The following is a 19,770-nucleotide window of genomic DNA, read 5'->3' as shown; positions in this document are numbered from 1 at the left end:
GTATTTATTTGTTTCTGCCTAGAAATTTTGTTTTTTTAAATCAAATTCAGAGCTGCTTCATCAACAGATTAATAATTATCTGTGTGCACACCTTTAATCTGCCAGAAGATTCTAAACTGTGAGACAAATATTGAGCCTGACTGACAGTCAGTGTGAGAGCGAAAAGCACTGCTCAGTGTTTCCTGAATACCTGCATTTATATTATCACATCCTGTTTCCCCATGAGGTGTGAAAACAATGTGCTACACCGAGTTTAAACAGACCAAGACCAACAATCTGCATGCACGCACCCCCCTGACATGTTTGCGGTTCTCAGGCTCATATTAGATTTCTTCCTGCTGCAGACGCAAGTAAAAAACAGATCGTTTAAACCACTGACAGCTCAGCTAAATAAAATAGTCTAGTTACAAGATCCTCTATGATGGGGTGGGATATATTAGGCAGCTGGTTAACAGTCTATTCTTAAAACGTATGTGTTAGAAGCTGAAAAAATAGGTTGTGTGTCTCTCAAAGATTTAAGAGACAAACTGCGATGCATGTCCTGTTTTGCGTTGCCAGTACACAGCATTTACCAACAGAGGCCCATGGGAATACAAGCAGACAACTGAGATTACGGTCTCTGATAACACTGAGGAATAAAGGCTGTCCTGTGTAGCTGATCTGCCAGATTAGCTACTGTAGCACAAATAAGTGAAACTCTTAATGGTGGTCATGAGAGACTGATGAATAAAACAGTCAGCACTCTCATGCTAGCTTTAAGCACAAGCAGTGGTCATGTGAGCATCAAAAATGGATCACTGGTTGTCTAGTCTGATGAATCATGTCTTCTTTACGTCATGTGAACGGCTGGGTGAGTGTGTGTTGTTTACCTGGGGAAGAAATGGTAAATGGCCTGTATTTATATAGCGCTTTACTAGTCCCTAAGGACCCCAAAGCGCTTTACACATCCAGTCATCCACCCATTCACACACACATTCACACACTGGTGATGGCAAGCTACATTGTAGCCACCCTGGGGCGCACGGACATGGCAGTTAGGATGCACTATGGAAAGAATAACAGCTGACAGAGACAGTGTGATGCTCCTATCAGTGTTTTTTGTATTCATGTGGTTGTTACGATGACATGGAACAAACACTGTTGCATGACCAGATACATAACTTCATTGCAGCCGTTCACTCTGATGGTGTTTTCTAGCAGGAATGGAGAATGACTATCTTCACAGATTGATGATGATTTCTTTTGTCTTCTGCTCCGTTTAATTTTAGTGTCTTTTATTTTAACCTTTTATTATGAATACTGGCTTTTGTAAAGGAGTTTGTAACTCTTGAGAGGAAAAAGTGCTAAATAAACAAATATTGCTTGGGTCTCCAAAGTCTCTAAATCCTCATTCTGACTGAGCAGCAACTTGCAGGACTTAAAGGCTCTTCTGCTAACGTCATGGTACCCGATACTAAAGGAAACATTCAGTGGATTCTATGCCTTGATGCGTCAGACACAGTGTTGGCAGCACTAGGGGGACATAAACGGTATTAGGAAGGTGGTTTTAATATTGTGGCTGATTGTTGGTCTTAATTTTTTTAAGGCTCTGGACAAAAGATACTTGAACAGTTTCAGCTTCTGTGGCAGATTTAAATTATCAAGACTAGAAGGATTATTATAAGAAAGGAAACAGTATTGCTGGTCATTACTGGGTTTCTGGACAACAGCGGAGGTCTACGACACAGAAGACTATGTGCAATCAACTTTCTGTGGTTTTTTTAAATAGGATTAAAAGGTAGAAATCATGCACTGAAATCTAAACTATCACTATCTTATCCTTTAAATGCATCCATACCACAAAGTGACAGCTGCATAACCCTCAGCTGTCCCCAATCTGTGCTTCCTACCTGTAGTTGCCTAGTTTGACCCAGACAATTTGTTTGTAGTGAGGTTTCTTCCCTGCCCTGCAATCGCTGCAGGACCACGACCCCTCCGGCATCTCCATCTCCAGACACTCCGGGTGGAAGGAAGCTGGGCATGAGTCGCAGCACAGCAACTTGCCTCCTACATTTGTATGGATGTATACATGTGTGTGTTTGCGTATGTGTGTATGGATGTGTGTTTGTGTTTGTATGTGTGTGTGTGTGTGTGTGTGTGTGTGTGTGTGTGTGTGCATGCGTTGTGGGGAGGGGGTAGGTATGCAAAGAGAGGAGGAGTGCATGATTAGGTGATGCACCTTAACACCTGGTCAAACTCTGAATCTCATTTGCAGACAAGCCTATTAACTAAAAGTACAACTAGTACAAAGTCTATAAATACAGAATACAATCGTGGTTTTCTAGCATCTAATGTGAGTTAAAACAGTGTTCCTTAGGAAGACATTCCTACCACAATAACATCTGGCTATTAATCTAAATGAAAAACTAAGGCTAGGACCTTCTGGTCTGAGTGAAGCCTCCTGTAACAGCCTGACGGCATGAATGAAATGATTGGAAACCCTGCATGGGTTTCCTGGTTTGGGTATAGCATTTTATTGCAGCGGTTACAGCATGTCTGGCAATCAGATTCAGAGCACTGTACCAAGACCAGTCTTATGGGAAATACATGCGGTAGCACCGGAATAAAAATCAGCCAGCAGGTTAACAATGAATCAGGGTTATACTCAAATAACAAAGTACTGGCAAAAAGCCGGCATGCAGTCCAGCTCATAAAGCAAACTTCCCATCACACATATCACATTCTGCACAGACCAGCTTGCATGGAATCAAATCTTTACAGTATTTCCATTTCCAAAATGTAATTTAAAAAAAAATGCAATAGCAGAATTATAATTTTTAAAAAAGAAGAAAAAACCCTGTAATTTAACCTCCATCACCTGGAAACAGTTCTTTGCTTAATTGTACTAAATGATTAGGATTATATTCCATCCAAGGCAGGTCAAAGCTCAAAGACATGAGGGGAGCCAAAATGTCATACTGTTTGAAATTTTCAGTCAAAAACAAACTTAGTTGCAGTTGCCATAAAAGAGGTGACGCCGGACGAGGTCTTTCAAATCAAAACCAAGCCCAGAGTGCTGAAGCAGAGAAGCAATGCGCCTCCAGCAGCGAGAAGCTCCACAAACCACAGAGAGAACCTGAACCAACCCAGAGCATTGGGACTTCATACATCCATGCTGCAGGTCTAAGGACCAATTTTATTTTACCAGCAGATAAACTGATTTATTTTCTTTATAACCGACTATTTTAGCAAAGAAGTTTGTAGATTGGTTGCTGATGCGCAACCAATTTTACGATGGGCCTCATGCAAGAACCACTCATACAAACAAAGCAGATCTATGATAAATAAGAACTTTTCACGTTCAACAGGATGAGTGAACAAAATTCATGAGCTGTTCAGATTAGTTGTATTAAAAAGAGATTTTTCCACATTAGTCTGACTTTTAGCTTTGCACTGACCATCCCCACCCCCCGGGCCCTGGACTCGTACCGGTCCGTGAGTCGTTTGGTACCGGGCCGCGAGAGTTGAGGCTCAGGTGTGAAATATATGGTTTTCAGGGTTTTTATCGGTTTTCAGCATTATTTTGTTATCATTTTTATTGTTAACTCGGTTTTCCTCGGTCTTTTCATGTGTGTTATGAATAAATCTTCTTTTTTTCGGTACCGGTACTAGTTTTATTTTGTTGTATTTATCTGCGACACCTTAAAGGCCGGTCCGTGAAAATATTATCGGGCATAAACCGGTCCGTGACGCAAAAAAGGTTGGGGACCGCGGTTTTATTCTGTAATTGACTTAAAAGACGAATAACCAAATACCTCTCATCCTGCTGAACAGTATCCGTGTTTGTGACACTGGTTCCTCTTCATTGCTTCCCATCGTAACTTTGCAGAGAGAATTTGTCGCCTCTAACTTCATGCCAAATTATTCCCTTTTATACATGTAGAGTACTGCACAAAGGTTTAAAGGCATTTCAATGTTTAGGTTCTTATCATTCAAATAGTACCAGGGTGTCAGGGAACGGTCTGCTCAGCCAAACTCACATCATAGATGCCCAAATATTCAACCAAAGTCATAAAGCTATAAAGAAGTATCTTTAGCATCAAAAAGAAAACATCCTGACACCTTAGAGTCGGTCTTGGAAAGTCTGCAAGGTTTCATTTATTCTGGAAAACACTTCTTTTTGACTCTGAGAATAATCATAATTTACAAAACAACATTCATGTTTTATTCAATATGACCCCAAAGAAGTCAATGAGCCAGTAAAGTCATGAACGCGTTTACTTTGATACAACCAGAAGTGTCTTTGCAATGACCATTACCACAGAAGACATGTTTGGCTTTACTTTTCAGACCCAGAAGCTACGTCCATCTTTTATAGAGTCTATCGTAATAACATACTTAGGCAGATGAGATGTGTTATTTCAATTATGTCGCCATCTCTTTTAATTTTGTTGATTAATGAACAAGCACAAATGTATCTTTTTCATATCTTTAATATGAATACGCAGCCATGAGGCCTAGTTGTATAGTACAGTGACAATAGCCACGGATTGATTGCCTTAAATATTACACATTTTGCATAAATGAATAAATTCAATCTATATAATTGCACACCAAACTCCAGCGAGTCGGTAATTCCTCACTCCAGCTTCATCAGTTAAAGAATCGCCTTTTTTGTCCTTTTATTATATACAAGAGCACAATTTCTGCCTAATCTACTGCGCTGTTATTGTGTGACAATGAGTCAGCAGTACACAGCTAAACAGAATTGATGTACACTTGTGCCTTTCTAAATGTAATATCTTTGAAAGACCAATTTTACAATAATTTTACTTTTGTGACTCTGGCTTCTCATATGCAACCCTTCAATGAGAGGCTTGGGATGAGAGCACAAGACTTAATTCTTGCATGAGGCCCACTGTTGTTTTGTTAATGTGTTAGGGAACTTGGCTGAAGTTACTCTGCGTCACTCTGCGTTAAAATTAACTGCATGTGTAGTCAGTTAATTAACTTTGCACCTCAAGGCTTTGAAATGAAAGATGTGTACAAAAAGGGAGGGAAGGGGGTCAGAATGGGAGCAGGCACAACACAAACACAGACCAGTGGGACAAAGGAGAAAGAGAAAAACTGTTCAGTTACCTTTCCCAACATTCTTTTTGGTAGCTGACGAAGGAGAGGGAATCATAGGTAATTTCAACTCAGCACGATTTGACTCAGTCAGAAGGTAGTGGGACTTATAGGCATATGAACTTAATATGGTGTCAGTAAGGTCTTGCACTAACAGCCCTACACAAGACACACAGGAAGAGACGGGGGTGAGCCGCAGTCAAACTCGAAAATTACCCAAAGTTTACAAAAAGAGAAAGAACAAACACGCGTGCACAGCCACACAAACACACATACTCATACACAGTTGTAACACGCACAAAAAACAAAAGTAAAACAAAGTTGGTCTCAACAGAAAGAGGCCAGACAGTGCACTCAACTTGAAGTTAAATGTGAGGCTTAAACGAGCTAAAAGTCACAAAGAAAAAAGGATGTTTTCTTTCATCGGCACTCAGGACAGACGTGGTTCTTTTAAGTGGAGTGCAGTGTAACAGCCCGACTCGTTCATAGTATTAGTATCATGATGGAAAACAGACACAGCACTGCTATCCATGAACAACAAAGCCAAACATGAAACATGTAATATTAAAGATACCTAAATGAGATGTTACTGCGTCAAAAAGAGGTTAAAAGTGTATAAAAAACAAACAAACAAAAAAAAGATGACAATATGAGATGATGCAGGCAAGAAGAATCGATCTTGGATTTCGCCACAAGATTCAAATCGTCTGGTGTACGGTAATTAAGAACTGCTTGTGTCTGCAGCATGGGGCGAGGGGGAACGTCACTCCTTTGGCTCGGGGGTTTGTCGGTGTGTAGGGTGGGGAAAGCTTACCTCGGGCACACAGGAAGCACCATCCCACGTTGACGGGGGAGGTGAGGAGGCCGTTCTTCTTGGCGCTGCCGTGGTTGCTGCAGATCATGATGTGGTGAGTAAGGATGACACTGCCTGCCGCCACGCAGCTGTCGCTGGTGTGATAGGCCAACGGACAGCGGATACAACGAATCAGACGACCTGGAGGGGAAACAGATGAGAGAGAGAGCAGATTTTACCACAATCGTGGTATAAATTTGCCTTTATGTCTTTGGCCTTGTGACGTTCTCCAAGAAGGTCAAGGAAAAATGATTAGGTAGGAGGTAATCATTCTGGAGTATTCAACTGTACTCTAGGGCTGCTAAAAAATAAATACATAAAAAAAAAAAGTAAAAGACAAAAAGAGGTGCACATGGTCTGGGTCTTTATGACCAGGGTGCAAACAGAGGCCCTCAAGCCATCCTGAAGACATGCACTGGAGTCACGTGAAGACACTGCTGGAAGTAGACAGGATGAGGTGTCCTTGTAGATCCGAGATGCAGGAAGCGGCAACTGTTCTGTTTTATGCAGATTACCTTCTTTTCGTGATCATTAAAAAACAAAAATGGAAGTATAATTGGAATCCAATTAATCACTCAGCCTAACAACACAGCTCTGCTCACTTCTTTTTACTGCTGAGATTCTATTAAAAACAAATAGGTCATATTCCTTTAATGGGCTCCAGCTGTAATTAAAGGAAAGCAAAAGGAAAAAGACAACCGACTACAGAGACTTCAGCTCCAAGTTATTGAAATCTATCTTCACAGTACTTAAACAACAAAACAGAATCTGACAATCTGACAAGAAAACCTGGAGATTTGCGCAGTATTTACTCAGGTTTAAAAGGAAAAAAAAACTAAGCTAGACAAAATGGTAAGGCTAATTTTTGAACCTAAACTATTTTTTGAAAGAAGCCATCTGAGAAGCTCAGAGGGGAAATGTGACTTTTCAACATCTAAAATAGAACAAAGTGTTACAAAAACACAAGAGATCACAAGTCAAAAAGATTGAGAGTCACTGCTTTGGGCTGTGTAGACATATACTGAACAAAACAACACGAGTTTCTCCTGCTGGGACTGGATTTAAAATAAGTTCTTCATAAAAAGTTTTCTCCACTGTATTATAGAGACTGATGGCCTGCTGTGCCTAAGCACTATTGATTTGTATTTATTTATTTTAAACAAAAGCTTCAGCTATTTGCAAATGTATCTTTTTGGTACAACTGCTCTCATTAACATTTTCACATGAAAAAATATATAGATATTAAAAGTGGATTAAAGAACCAGAGAAACATGACTTGAGAAAAATCCAGTAAAGTAACAACCTAAAACGATTTGACTCCTATCAAAGTTGCACAGGTCCTCACCTGCATCCATTTACACTCATAATGATCTTAGGTATGTGAAAAGAAATCAGTGTTATTTGATTTTTCTTTGAATCATAAAGTTTTTTCCCCATTTGTATACAAAATATAATTCACTGAAAATGATTCTTTCAGTCCTTTTCAAAGTAATTTCATGCAAAACCAGAGCAGTGTCCGGTAGGTGTTAGGCGTGTTTTTTTTTCCTTTCCAGCCTTTCCTCTCTTCCCACTTGGATGACTTTCATGTCTGATGGCAAAGGTATAAATCAGTTCATTTTCCTAAGGGTTTCCCTGACATACTGGGATTGTTGTGGAGGGCTGCAACAACACACTTATAAAGAGATAAAATTAAAATGGAGCAGAATTGAGTTCCACTTATTATTACAGTCTTCCACTACAGTTCCAGTTTCTCATGTGGCCCCTTGGGAAAATGAACCACGCACCCCTGGTATAAATCATAGTTGTCGATATCACTTTTAGCACCTCTGCATCGAAGCGCATCTTTTCTCATTTGCAGATATTTCCTGCAGGATAATGTACGATCGCCTAAAGACCTTTCCAGGAGCAAGCCAGTTTACTTTCTCCAGTGCTCGACAGTCTCCAGGTACTTCTCACCAAACAGAACAATTTAACTTTGACATGAAGAGGATGTTTGTGCCAAGGCTGTCACCAAGTATTCTTCATTAAATCTGGCACAAGTTCTCCCACAGTCTGTTTTCTCTGAAGAAGACACTCCTATTTACTTCTAATGCATTTAACTCTTACATATTTCAACAAAGAATCACAAGCTTGATTTCAATGTGAGCTTTGTTCTATTAGTCAGTCAGTATCATCACCTAAGGAGTCTAAACTCCATTTTAATGACCCTTTTTCTATCTATCACCAGCTCACACCCCTACAGACTCAACCACGAAATTACTAAAGGCCACAGACAAAAAAGGGAAGCTGTTCTACCTTTACTGGCTCGTTGTGGGTCTCTCTCCAGACAGCAGGTTGAACAACTGTGCTGAGGGCAGCTGAAACCTCCACCTGGGCTGCTGGTGGTTCCCGGGAGTTTACGGACACAGTCCTCGTGATAGTAACAACCACATCCAGACACAGAGCAGCGCGTCACCTCCATGCCCACTGTTTTACAGCTAAAACAAGGATGGTTCCCTAGAAAAGGAATGTCAGAGAACGTGCTGTAGAAAAGCGCCAAACACTGCAAATATGATGGTAGATATGTAGTTGTGTTTGAATTCACTCACCTGTTCTACATTCTGTGCAGCTAAATCTTCCTTCAGGTGGGGACGACAAACCGAGACACTCCATGTGAAACTGCTTGTTGCAGTCACCTTCACATACCATCAAACCATCGCCGTACACCTCGCAGATCTACACAAAAACACAGAGAGTGAGGCAGTTTAAAAATATACCACACAAATATACCACACAACCAATGCCTGTAAATGTTTAGAAGAAAGAGCAGAACTGAGGCGAATCATGAGCAACGCTGACCTGGCACACAGTGTCCCTCTTGCTGGTGCTGCTGTCCTGACGGGACAGGCCAGAGTCCACAGACTGAGTATCTGAAGCATCTGCATCTGCTGCTGCTGGACTATCAAGACTCTTCCCAAATAAGCCCTGAAGCAGAGATGCACTGAATGTAAACCAGAGTGTTTAACCAATGCGTCGGGTGTGCAGACATTTTTTCTTATCTTACACTGGACCTTTGTGAATTGTATCCTCATCGAACCAAGCTGTTTAAGTTCCTCTCCCTTTACCCTACTTTTTCCTGATTGGCTGTACCTCGCAAACAGAAGCTTCTGCGCTCACAGTCAGAGCTGCGCACCTGAGATGACCAAATTAGGAATATCCACTCTCTACATATAAATCAAAGAGTAGGAAAAAACTGGCAAATGAGCAGCCCCAAGTCTGAGCTTGAGTTTGCAGGAATTACTTGTACGTGGACCATCATCATAACAATACATATATGACAGGAATGACAAAAAGAGTATCAACTGCTTCAAGTGTCTTCTTTTCTTCAGCAGCAGAGAAGCCAAAGAATATTATAAAAACATGTAAATAATAAAAAAAATGATCATCCTTAAGAAGGTAAAAGCTTAAGAAGTGCTCATTTCTGGTTTTAAAGGGTGCAATGTTGGGATCTAAACAGGCCTATTGCTTACAGGAATAAAAATAAATTAATGCAATAAGAGCAAAATGAATCAGAGATAATGAAAACATGACTGAGATCGAATTTTGCACTATGAACAGTAAACATCTCTGCATGCATGGCAATAATGTATGGATATTTAGCCTCTGGACTAATGGAGACAAATATTTTGTGTGCAGAAAAAAAGCCCTCGGTCATGTCATTCAAGGCTACCTGCGGGTCGTTGAGGCCTCTGGAGTCTGAATCAGACGTGTCTCTGTACTGAGATGAAGCCATTTCGACATCTGTTGATGCTCTGCTTCGCTTCTTCAGTGGCTTGCACGCATCTGAGATCTCACTAGCTCCTACACGATCACATGGGGGGGGGGGGGAAGAAGAGACAGATTTTGTCTTTCTACAAGTACAAAGAGCTTCCATGACAAATGATTTACAGCGTGTGTGAATGAATGATCGCTCACCTTTCTGTGAACCTGTCCTCAGCGTGGTCTCTGGAGCCATCTCAGCCTGCAAGGAGATTAAAAGTGCAGGTTCAGGTTATCTCAGGTCTTCTTAGTTTGGATTCTAAGCTGTCTCATTCAATTTAATGAAACTATTCCTGCACAAAAATTCAGGAAAGTTTGCAAAACAAATCTGAATATAGCTCAACACGTGCATACCTGGATTATTTTGGAAGACAGATACACAATTTCACAGTTCTCCTGCCAACTCCTGCGGTGTAGGAAAAATACAGCTGCCCAAAGCTCTATCATATTACAAAATCCTTTTAGCAGCATTTTAGCATCTGATAAGCTTTCAAACTGCTAAAGCTGTTACGTGAACAGAAGTGCTAGGCTCATATTTCAATTTTTACTTTATTATATTTTTATATTCTATAAAAATCTATAAAAAAAGACAGGGAGAGAAAGGTATGGCATACTGATTCCCTGTGGAGGACTAATACCTGCTCTTTTTTGGTTTTCTTCTTAGGGACGAGATCGTTGCCTCTCTCTGACTCAGACCTGCTTCTGACACACCGCCGCTGAAGCTTCCTCTCTTGAGAACCTAAAAAAACAAAACAAAACACTAAGCTGCATCTCTTTCTGACTTTGTCAATTTAATCCATAAAATTGAGAAATGCAACAGAAACACTCTGCATGTCTGTGTTTCGCCAACCTTGCGGACTGCTGTGGTGTGATCCCGGAGATGAGGTCTGCTGCAATCCTCCCTCTTCACTCCTCCGACTCGCTGGGGAATCTCTCCTCTCCTCTCCCTCGTCCTCTCCTTCATCCCCATCTTCCTCCTCCTCTGGACTGGGCTCAGGTTTAGCTCTGCTGTCCTGCTGAAATCAACATTTGAATATTAGCTTACAGGATGTTTCTGCTGTGTACATCTTCTTCTGTCAGTTAGACCAACCTCAGGTGAGCAGTATCCCAGGTCGGGCTGCCTGCCTTCTCTCTCCACCCTCTCTTTCTTCTCTTCTTCTTTGTCCTTCTTTGGGGAGGCAGCTGCTTTTTTCTGGATAAGAGGCCAGTCACATTTTGTGATCTCCACATTCAGCCTCTTCATTGTGATAGAAAGAGGCAGCAGCTTCCTGGCAGCTGCCGTTTTCCACGTTTTGACCGGAGGCGGAGAGTCCTGCTGTGCTCGTGCATCACAGCCGGCATTCTGTTTCGGTGAGCTGGTCTTACGTTGGTCCCCCCTCTGGTTCTTATCTTCACTTGAGGCCTGGGAGTTTGCGTTGTCATCTGTGTTTGAAACACTACACTGTCTCCGTGGAAGCTGCCGTCGCGGAGGCTGCTCTCTATCTGGTGACTTTACATCTCGGTCCTCCTTCTTACTGATAGAGCTGCTTGAGCGCCGGCTTCGTTTCTCAGGTCTGATGTTGGGTTTCTTGCTGGGTGGGGCTTCAGTAGGGTCTGGGTCCACATAGATGAAGGTGTAGTTGTCAATTCGCTCCTGTCTCGTCATCAGAAAAGCATCCTCGGCGTGACCAACACCCACCTCCCACTGAGAACGTTCCCGCTGAGGGATAGGCTTCATTAGCTGATGAGAAAAAAAAGAAAACTCATGAACTTATAAACATGTACTAACCCTGGCATTCATGATTTTGGATTAACTGAAGGCTTTTCAGGGAGTTTTTAGAACAATAATAATAATAATAATTTAAAAAAAAAAAAGTGTTCCACATACTACATACATGACTAAAAACAAAAGAAGAGGTGTGCGGATCCAATAATTGGTATTGATTCGATATTGGTCAAAGATAGTGGGTAACACATTGGGGAAAATATAATCAGATGCTCCATTAGCCAAAACTACATGGTACAACCTCAGTTAACAGCATGCCATGAAGACAGATGTGACAAGTAACTGAGATTTAAGAATATCTGATTGGATTAAACTGATATCTCGAGCTCAGACGTGTCTCCATGTAAATTTATTATTGGCTTAGCTGTGTAAGAGGGGAAAAAGACAGCATCAGATTACTAACCATCAGCATGGGAGATGAAAAAGTGGCACTGAGAAATCCCCACTATAAACACTGATGTTACATAAAGCTGTCTTATAATCCCAGTGAGGATGGGATGTCTGATGATGATGTTATGTGAAGAGGACAGCTCAGAATATGCCTTCATTAAGAAAAGGGAAAAATCTTTAAAAACAAATTAGACTTGCTCATTATTCTTTCAAACTAAGTATCCCAATTTTCACCCACTCAACAAAATCAAACATTTTTAAATGTGTGCCGCTGCAGAGGTCTAAAGCCTGAGCTTTTAACTCGAAAGGGATTACTTGCACATACAATGACCTCATTACTTGAAAATTTTTTTTAATATCTTTAATATGAGCATCCACCATTGTTACAGTGGCTGAAAATAAGGAAAAGCATAGCAGGTCCACTATATGGTTAATTCTGGTTAAAGATTTTTGAAACAATCTTTTTAAAAGCTGAAAACAACAAAAATTCTGTTTAAACAGTTTGTTTTCTTTAAGTCTTAAAAATAAATCTCCCATCTGTGCATACTTTGTGTCTCTCTACAGGGTTTGTGGTTTTGCGAAGTGTCTCTGACTGAAGCTCGTCAAACTGTTGCTTCCCCTGGTACATGACTATCCTCTTCTCGTGGATCCACGCTCGCTCTGCGACACTGCCAAAGAACTGGACGTGATATTCCCTGTGACCTGCACGGCAGCAGAGGAAAGAAAACAAGTTGCGGCACTTCTGTGTTTACACATTTACACACTTAAACTTGAACAACAAAGACGTTTAAGGGATTTTACCTCTGGTGTTGATGCGAGTGTGGACCTTCATCTGTGGGTCTGAGGACACCATGCAGGGCCACCAGGGGTAGGTACCCACCTTGGACCACACCAGATCTCCTATTACAAACTCCTTACAGAAGCCTGTCTCCTGGATCACTGATGGATGATGGACCTTAGGAACCTAAACATGAACAAGTCACTGTTATGTTTTCAAAATGTTTACTACAAACCACAGCAGCTGATCTGCGACGACTTCAAAATGCTTTGGTGAGTGAACATGAGCTCTTGCCTTCGGCGTCTTTGGTTCGGTTTTAATAACGGTCTTCGGAGGCTTCTCTGTCTGCACCGGCGGTGCTTCTTTTGGCGGCGGCTGGACGTGGGTGTCCTCTGTCTGGCCTGTGGTACCTGGCTGTGTTTGGCTCGTGTCCAGGCTCTGTTCCTGAGCTTGCAGCAGCAGTCTTGCACTCTTTTTCCTCTTCTCCTTCTTCCTCTCATGTCTGCGCTGCGCCTGAGCGGCCTCGTTCTTCTGAGACTCTTTCTGAAGACGGGGAAATAAACAGAAAGAAGTCAGCTGCGATGAGACGGCAGTTCATTTTGTTGTGTTTTTATAAAAGAAACAACTCAGAATTTCCTCAGATGTCCGCTGCTTTAGGGATTTTGAAGAATAATTAAAAGTAAACTAAGATGTGCACAGTAATAATTCCATTAAAAAATAAATGGACTGATAAGATTTCCAATTAATACGCACAGTTATTTTGCCAAGATGTCTTGGGATTTAAACAGGACATTTTATGTTCATTTCCATCCGCATAATTTTATTCTTGGACTGCAGCAGAGTAGCTTTATGGTTAAAATAATCCTCATTTATCTAGTACTGAGCCTGGGTATACTCAGTTTATTTATCATCTGTCATTTGGGCTCTCTGTAAGTGAACTTCCTTCTGATTGGCTGCCTCTCATAAGCAAAAGCGACCTTCACACTTCCTGATAATGATATCCACTCCTTTCGAGATCATACGGAGTCAAGAGTTAAAAATTAATTTACAAAATAGAGCATTTAGACCAGTCTAAGTGTGAGCTTTTGGCTTACAAGTATTTGTCAACACACACTGACATCAATGTCTGACAATGTCCATGACAACATGGAAAAAGGGAGGAAAAAAGCATTTTTAAAGAACACAATGTCTTTAAAATGGGAAAATAATTGTGTTTATGCAAGTTTTTCCTTTACTGAGCAGAAGCATAAGGTGCAGGAAAGCCAAAATGTAATGTAAAGTTCCACGCTGTATGTGGACTGGCCGAGCTTACGTGTTGGGCGGCTGTCTAAAAAAGTACATGAGGCATCATTGTTACAGTTTTTTAAGTTTTCGGCTTGCTTTTTCTTTCTGTTTGGTTTTGAGCATTTGTTTTCAATTCGGTACTATCCAAAATGAGTTTGCCTGTTTCACTTCAGTTTTTCATAATTTCCATCTTTTTAACTGTTACAATAGGGGAGGGCATGTTCAAATGACGCACCAAACTGACAAAGACTAATACCAAGGACATTTCCTGCGTATGATTTCCAAGTAGACAAGTTGTTAAACTTGGTTCTGTTTTTCTGAGGCCTAGTTTTTAAGCTTTATATAACTTAACTAAAACTGCTTTTCCACACCCAGTTTTAGTTTAGCTTTAGTTAACTATTAACTGTTATAGTAGAAGACACACAATTAGTTTATGCAATAATTAAAATAATCATTTATTGATGTCCCCAGACTGAAGTTCTGAAGCAAATTAGTTTGCAGCACCTCTGAACTATGTTTCACACGTCTTTCTCGGATTTAATTATTTATAAACCAAAGGAATAACAGACACGGGACGCAGCGGTTCAGATTAAAGTCAGTGTGTGCTTTCTTCTCATGCACAAACCTTTACCAGCAAACCCTTTAGGTTTACTAATACGCACATTAATAAAAACATACAAAGTTAAAAGCAAGGTTTTAAAATAAACACACACACAGAGCGAGTTTGTTAGTACAGCCATAAAGATTTGTGAAGAAACATGTGCTCATGTTAAAGAGGACTGCCAAACACGAGCAAATGTTAATAAAAACCTGATAATAGAACAATGTGAAAACTTCAGATGCTTGTTATATTTTGATAAAGTTTCTTTATCTGCATTTTTTTTTTATTCCTGTGAGAAAAAACAATTTAAAGATTTTTAAAACAAAAGGAGCAACAACCAGTTAATTCTGTTCTTTGACAGGCTGAAACCAGCATTAGTTTAATATTTATCCTTAAGTTCCCTAAATAATTAAACTTGTGCTTTTTACGTGATCTTTACTCTTCCTAGAAAGAAAGAAAGAAAGAAAGAAAGAAAGAAAGAAAGAAAGAAAGAAAGAAAGAAAGAAAGAAAGAAAGAAAGAAAGAAAGTCATCACAGTCATCTGGTATTCAACATTAGCTGTGAACGGGATCTCTAATCGTTTTCGTTTTGATCCTCTAATTGATTACGTTGCTAATCATTTCAGCTCTAACATCAAGTAAGAAGTTTTTCTTAACTTTATATAAATATAAAACATTAGTCCTTGTCTTTTTCAGAGAGACAGTACAGCAGATTGGCCGCAACCTCAACCAGAATCGTTCAAATCTGGTAAATTTTATTAAATCCTCTGGCAGTAGCTGACCAGAGCTAAATGACGATAGTATGTATGCATATATTATATAAAGACTAGAAAATGCACTTTCACCCCATGACCTCCATTTGAACAGCTCTTGTTATCTTGCTATCCAAACTTTGATTAAATTAAAGGGGCTGATCCTGATAATGTGCAGCCTTTAAGCTTCTGGAGAGTTTTTAAACTCATCAATAACCCACGTGTTGTCATTGATGGCCCATTCCTTCTACACTTAATCAATTCAGATGGTAAGTGTAATTCCAGCTGCACTATCGTCTCTTGATTTTGTTGCTCATAGGCTTGGCTCTTGATCTTAGTCGAGAACACCCGGGCTGATTTTGTACCTCAAAGTTTTAGTTCTCATAGGAATGGCTAACTATAAAGTCTAGTTTGCAGAAAAATTAGCTTAAACATTATACATTTTGTAATTATTAATGCAATTTTTTAAAAATACATTAAACTCTGGAGAATCAGAGGTTCTTCAGCTCTGTTCTACCACATGAAAAAAAAAAATGTTTGAAGCAATTTTGAAAAGGAGATAGCAGTCAGATCATGCATCTTTTTCATTATATGAAATAATAATAAAAAAAGAAAACAACACTGTGCGCACCTGTGCAGATTTCCACATTTCCACCTAATCTTCTGCACTAAAAAGCATCTTTGGAAGAATAAACAAAAAGGTAAAAAGAAATGTTGCCTAAAAGGCTGTTGGCAGTTACCTGCAGTTCTTGCAGCAGGTCTCCGCACAGCGCAGACTCGAACAGCTCTTTGCCGTTCTGATACGTCTTTATGATCTTCAGCTTGATCTCCGGAGAGCTGGTTTTCTTCAGGACCCCACCAGAAGCACTGGATGGGGCGTGCGTGGGCTGAGACGAAGGGGTGTTGTCCACAAGTGAGGGGGGAGGACTGGACGAAGGCAGGTGTAACGGGGGAGGAGGGGGCAGGTTGTGAGTCATGATGTGAGGTGTCTGGTGTAGGTGATGCTGGGTGGGCAGGGGTGGCGGTGGAGGACTCTGCGGGTGTGAGTGGGTTTGTATGTGAGGTGGATTTGAGTGGATGTGGAGCGAATGGTGGTGGTGATGGGGATGATGATGATGGTGGTGGTGGAGGTGTGGGTGATGTGTGGACAGTGGGGGTGAAACGGGAGACAGAGGTCTTTCCTGGAGACCGGGACCTCTCAGGACGGTCCCCTCCACCGACACGAGGCCGTGGTCCCCGTAGCTCCGTATGGCCCCATAGCCATTAGCAGAGCCGTTGGGGAACTGCGAGTACATGGAGAATTTAGCCTGCGGTTCGTATATGCCCAAACCCGGCGGGTAGCCATTGGGGACCTGCGGCATGTCCTCCGAAGCCGATGGCGGGTACGGAAACTCTGCATCCAGGGCTGCATCGTAGGAGGGACCACCATCCTCACCCGGGTCACTGCCGGTGTCGCAGGTGCCTTCCTGTCTGATGTTGGCGGAGTCAATGAGCTGAGGGGGTTGCTGAATTGTATTTCCCATGATCCCTTGCATGAAAGAGAAGGAGAAATCCATTGTTGGGCTCCTGCATCCTTAACTGTCTTTTTCTTTGACTGGACCTGCCGACAGAGGTACACACAACTGAATGAACCGCAGGAAAGCTCAACAAGCACACAGCCAATAGTCACCAAGACCTTAGCTTCTATCCTTCAGGAATTATTAACAGATTATTTAACACAGAGCAACAGATTAACACTGCACACATCTGTGTTTCTGGGTTGGCCTTTTTTATTTAACTTTCTAGCAGTGTATTAAGCAAACTTGTTTGCAAATTAAAGCTTCACTCTGGAATCCCAAATTGTCACACACTGACACTTGGTGTCACATCTGAACCCACGGTTACCGTTTTTTAAGCCTCATTTTCAATGAAAAAGGCATATTTAAACCCAAACAATAATCCTTTCTCTAAATGGAACCAAGCAGATTTGGTGTCTGAAACGTATCAAACTGCAGCTGTAAATGAAGAGAAACTAAGAGCAAAGACAGAGTTACATCATCGGGTTTTTTGGCTCCCACAGTAAACACAAGGACTGTTTATTATTATACGAATAAAATAGCTAGAAAAACATCAGAATAACAGAGTTTATTTTTTGTTTATGACCACTGATCTGGGCTTTGGTAAATCTTTCTCACTGCAGATAAACACACGGGACTGTCATAAGTTCTGGAAAGAAGTCAGCCATCCACCGAATTGGTTTGCCATGTATCAGCTGTTTTCTGGTTAAAATATCTAGAAATTTCTGCTAATAATATAGTGTGAAACTTGTAGAAGCACACACCTCTCCTCCCTTACAAACTCAGGGTTAGCTGACCATTAACTACACAACTTTAATTATCACTTCAGTGGCAGTTTCACCAGGCTCCTACTCCTCAAATCTGAGTTTTAGAGCAGCAGTTTGAATTATGTGGGATTTTTTTTTTTAAACAGATGCACTGAGGAGATCTGCAGAATACTCATTATAATGATTACTGTGATAAACTCACAGGGTGGTCTGAATTGCAGACCCCATAAATCCCCATATTATCATCACAAACTCGGGTCATCTTCGTAGTGTATACTGAGAGGTCGTGCAAGCTCCTGTTCACAAGCTTTAGGTGATTTTTATGTGTTTATTTTCATCAACACAAACACATGGTGGCCTGCTTGCACAAAACAAAAGAGCAGCTACCAGAGGTGGGTTTGACCTCATGCACTGAACACTTTTAACCACCAGAGCTGATATAATTAATTAGGTTTAAAGTGTTGAGTGGGTAATCTGCTCCTCTTGTTGCGGTTTAACTTGTTAGCAGCTTTGCGAAGGGTGAACAACGGTGATGTAAACATCCAAAAGATGTCATCCAGCGGTCACTAGTCTCCTATAAGGACTTGTAGTATAACTTGGGTGCATATATAGTGTGGCAGAGATCAATAGCTGGCTATAGATGTGTTATTTTAATCAAACATAACAAAAAAGACGGGTGCATGCATGGGCATAACAAGGTTTCAATGACTGATCTTACAGCTTCCTGCGATGTTAGCTTGAAGCTACCTGGCACCAAAGGCATCGAAATGGAAATACAGGAGTCGTTTAAACGGTTAAAAGGCGAAGCACACGACGGGGATGTGGCTGTATGTCTTTCTGACACACTCGGGGACACATTTCCATTTATTAATGTTTTCTAATCCATCTAAGCGCACATGAAACAAGATGAAAGGAGGTGGAAGGGGAGGAGGGGGGAGAAAGCTAATGTTGGGTAGGCTAACGCTAACGCTGCCAATATGGCTGCCTGGTACCCCTTTAAATCAAATTGTCTGCCGTGATTATACCTCCATCACTGACGGTTTGTGGGGGGAAAATGTGCCCGAAAGCAAGCTGGCTACGACTGAAAACGAGGAGATGCAACATGCAGAGGCGGCCAACACTGAGCAGTAGCACCAGCAGCAGCACGGATTTTGATAGCGAGTCGAAAGATGCAGGAAAATACACAAAAAAATGTCAATACCTTCAGCGTGTCCCATTCTAAACACATACACCAGCCAGCAATGCTTCCTCGTTTAATCTACAGGAGGAGAAGGAGAAGGAGGGGGGTACAAAATAATAATAAAAAAATAATAATAATCCTGTGATGTTGGTAAAGCTCAGGCCTTTTCGTTTTAACGCAATTCTCCACAGAGAGGAGGAGGAGGACTCGATCTGGTCGCTGCCCAATCCCAACGCGGGGCTCTTCGTCAGTGCGAGGACCCGAAAACCTCAATCTGATCGCAACCCCCTTCCTGTCCTCTTCTTCATAATAATCTCTAGCACCCTCTTCCTCCGGTTTAACAAAAGCGCTCTGCCCTTTTTTTTCTTTTAAATTCTCGGTGGATCCAGCTCCTCAGCTCAGCGCCAAAATCACACTGATGCAGCCTGCAAGCAAGGGTCACCAGAGGCACCCCGGGAGCTGTAGTTTATATCTTACATTTGGTTAAACAGGAGGAAAAAGGCATCTGAAATGCACGGAAATAAAGGAGGAAACGCATGTGTGGGGGGTTTCATTTATTTATTTATTTTTAATGGGCTACACAAGAACATTTTACTGCTCGTATCGTGGATAAACACTGTTAAATATTTGATTTTTTTTTAAATCATTATTGTTATTATATTTTTATCTCTGTGTCCACGGCACCATGTATCTACGCTTGCAGCAGGCTCTCCGATTGGCTTTTACGCGCCTCCTCGCCTGATCTGCTTCTCAGGGGGAGGAGGTGGAAAAAAGAAAGAGCTGTCACTCTGCCTCTTGTTTCTTGTTCCTGCATGTTGTTCCTGCAAGTGTTATTAGGAACACTTCCTTTCATATATCAAGGATTTCGTTCAGCAAGAAAGTGCCAGGTTTAAAGTCAAAGTCAAAGTCAAAGTCAACTTTATTGTCAATTCTGCCACATG

General features: G+C 41.2%; 1 protein-coding gene across 4 annotated transcripts in view; it reads right to left on the bottom strand.

The window, feature by feature from the left end:
* Positions 1-19,466, bottom strand: part of nsd3 (nuclear receptor binding SET domain protein 3) — a 28,526-nt gene extending 9,060 nt beyond the window's left edge. The window contains exons 1-16 of one of the 4 annotated variants that reach the window (XM_086314921.1): positions 18,851-19,466; positions 16,067-16,926; positions 12,985-13,233; positions 12,714-12,876; positions 12,460-12,614; positions 10,848-11,477; positions 10,608-10,773; positions 10,396-10,496; positions 9,914-9,959; positions 9,669-9,799; positions 8,798-8,923; positions 8,548-8,674; positions 8,255-8,455; positions 5,921-6,100; positions 5,119-5,265; positions 1,890-2,046 (exon numbers count right to left, since the gene is read on the bottom strand). In XM_086314921.1, the coding sequence (XP_086171047.1) occupies positions 1,890-2,046; positions 5,119-5,265; positions 5,921-6,100; positions 8,255-8,455; positions 8,548-8,674; positions 8,798-8,923; positions 9,669-9,799; positions 9,914-9,959; positions 10,396-10,496; positions 10,608-10,773; positions 10,848-11,477; positions 12,460-12,614; positions 12,714-12,876; positions 12,985-13,233; positions 16,067-16,882 (3,395 nt within the window). In that variant the 5' untranslated portion in view covers positions 16,883-16,926; positions 18,851-19,466. The remainder of the gene's footprint in view (positions 1-1,889; positions 2,047-5,118; positions 5,266-5,920; positions 6,101-8,254; positions 8,456-8,547; positions 8,675-8,797; positions 8,924-9,668; positions 9,800-9,913; positions 9,960-10,395; positions 10,497-10,607; positions 10,774-10,847; positions 11,478-12,459; positions 12,615-12,713; positions 12,877-12,984; positions 13,234-16,066; positions 16,927-18,850) is intronic. The other 3 variants (XM_086314923.1, XM_086314922.1, XM_086314925.1) reach the window with 3 other exon arrangements.
* Between the last annotated feature and the right edge of the window lie 304 nt (positions 19,467-19,770).

The sequence above is a fragment of the Aulonocara sp. 'chitande type north' Nkhata Bay genome, linkage group LG12 (assembly GCF_057382095.1).
Source record: "Aulonocara sp. 'chitande type north' Nkhata Bay isolate Kocher_YH1m ecotype deep benthic linkage group LG12, A_spYH_male_GT1.1, whole genome shotgun sequence".
Lineage (NCBI taxonomy): Eukaryota > Metazoa > Chordata > Actinopteri > Cichliformes > Cichlidae > Aulonocara > Aulonocara sp. 'chitande type north' Nkhata Bay.
This window is presented reverse-complemented; position numbering and strand designations above follow the sequence as displayed.